This window comes from Mandrillus leucophaeus, unplaced genomic scaffold, assembly GCF_000951045.1.
Source record: "Mandrillus leucophaeus isolate KB7577 unplaced genomic scaffold, Mleu.le_1.0 Scaffold161, whole genome shotgun sequence".
Taxonomy (NCBI): Eukaryota; Metazoa; Chordata; class Mammalia; order Primates; family Cercopithecidae; genus Mandrillus; species Mandrillus leucophaeus.
The window spans coordinates 2,706,802-2,708,461 of record NW_012101599.1 but is presented as its reverse complement, the minus strand read 5'-3'; the positions used below and the strand labels follow the sequence as shown (position 1 = coordinate 2,708,461).

Here is a 1,660-nt window from a genome sequence, read left to right as displayed (position 1 = left end):
GTGTGGGACACGGCCGGTGGGGGCGCTGCCGTGTGCGACAACAGGTCCAGGCGGAGGCAGTTCTCCGGGACGCAGGCAGGGCAGGTGCTCACTGGGCAGAGTGCCGCTTAGACACCTCCAGGAACTCGAGCACGTCGTCGGGGGACCCCAAGATCACCGGCGCCCTCTGGTGAATGTCTGTGGGAACGACGTCCAGCACGGCCTCCTTCCCGGTGGTGGCCATTCCCCCGGCCTTCTCCATGACGTAGGCCATGGGGTTGCATTCGTACAGCAGTCGCAGCTGGAAAACAAGACCAGGACCGGCCTCCTCGTGTCAGAAACTATTGCATGAAAAAGAGACTCTTCTGCAGCAAGACGTGCAGAGCTGGTGGGAGTTTCCAAGGGAACGAATACTGTATTTTTCCTTCCTGTGAGGCTGTACAAGTTTCCTCCCACCCCAGGTTGCATCTGAGACAAAACATTAACCATGTGGTTAAATTCAACCATTCATCAAGCCAGTGCCAGGAACAGATTACCTGATGCACATGTGAGACAGACCACCTGCATACTGGACAGAACGACAGTTTGGCAGAAGTGATCATTACCTTCTCTTTATAGCATGGAAACGGGACTTAATGAGTGATTCTGTGTGTGTTGGATGGAGCTTCGCCTACTCTAAAAGCACTGAAAAAATCCACGGTGGTGTCTGGCCGCAGACATCTGGAGAGCAGACCGGCCCCTCCAAACACTGTGATATTGTTTGCAGCTCTGTGTGCATTCCGTTTACGATTCTCCCAAGGCTTTTGGGTTGGAATTCGGGGTATTATACGTCTTGGCATTGACTTTTAAATATTAACTTTTTTATCGTTTGCCTTTTCATGCCGCCTGCCTACTGAGTGACGGCTTTCCGCAGGTGTTTCCCGACTCTATTTCCTCATAGGTGTCATGGCTAGTTTTGAAAAACCAAAAAAAAGGAGCCTCAGTATTTGTGTTCAGGAGCAATTCGGGGGGACTTTAGAGAAAAGTGCTGGAAAGCAGGCTAACCACATAGGTTGAGATGCCCGAGGCAGCTACGGCTGGATGATGGTTCCAGTAAATAGAAATGCCTTCATTCTGGATGCCACCTGCTACAAACAGACCCAAATACATCCAAATACACAGGTTTCCAACTAGTTTAAGGGGCCTGTTGTTCCTGTTCTCCTCTTGCATTAAAAAAAAAAAAGGCAGCCATGCGTGGTGGCTCATGCCTGTAACCCCAGCACTTTGGGAGGCCGAGGCGGGTGGATCGCTTGAGGTCAGAAGTTCAGGACCAGCCTGGCCAACATGGTGAAACCCCATCTCTACTAAAAATATAAAAATTAGTTGGGCATGGTGGCAGGCACCTGTAATTTCAGCTACTCAGAACGCTGAGGCAGGACAATCACTTGAACCCAGGAGGCGGAAGTTGCAGTGGACCGAGATCACGCCACTGTACTCCAGCCTGGGTGACGAGTAAGACTCTGTCTAAAAAGCCATCTGTCCACTGGGAAAACATAGGAAGGACACAATACTTGGGAAGGAAGCACACTGTCACCCTGGCAGAAGGAAAGCAGGAGGCTCTGAGTGAGCACGGAGAGCACAAGGAAAGCAGGAGGCTCTGACTGAGCACGGAGAGCACAAGGAAAGCAGGAGGCTCTGAGTG

The 1,660-nt window shown here is 51.4% G+C and overlaps 1 protein-coding gene across 1 annotated transcript in view; it reads right to left on the bottom strand.

The window, feature by feature from the left end:
* The window catches only part of FBP1 (fructose-1,6-bisphosphatase 1), a 47,415-nt gene that overhangs the window by 6,876 nt on the left and 38,879 nt on the right, over window positions 1-1,660 (bottom strand). Inside the window, exon 6 of the mRNA XM_011976010.1 lies at window positions 25-285. Within this exon, the coding sequence (XP_011831400.1) occupies window positions 89-285 (197 nt within the window). The 3' untranslated portion in view covers window positions 25-88. The remainder of the gene's footprint in view (window positions 1-24; window positions 286-1,660) is intronic.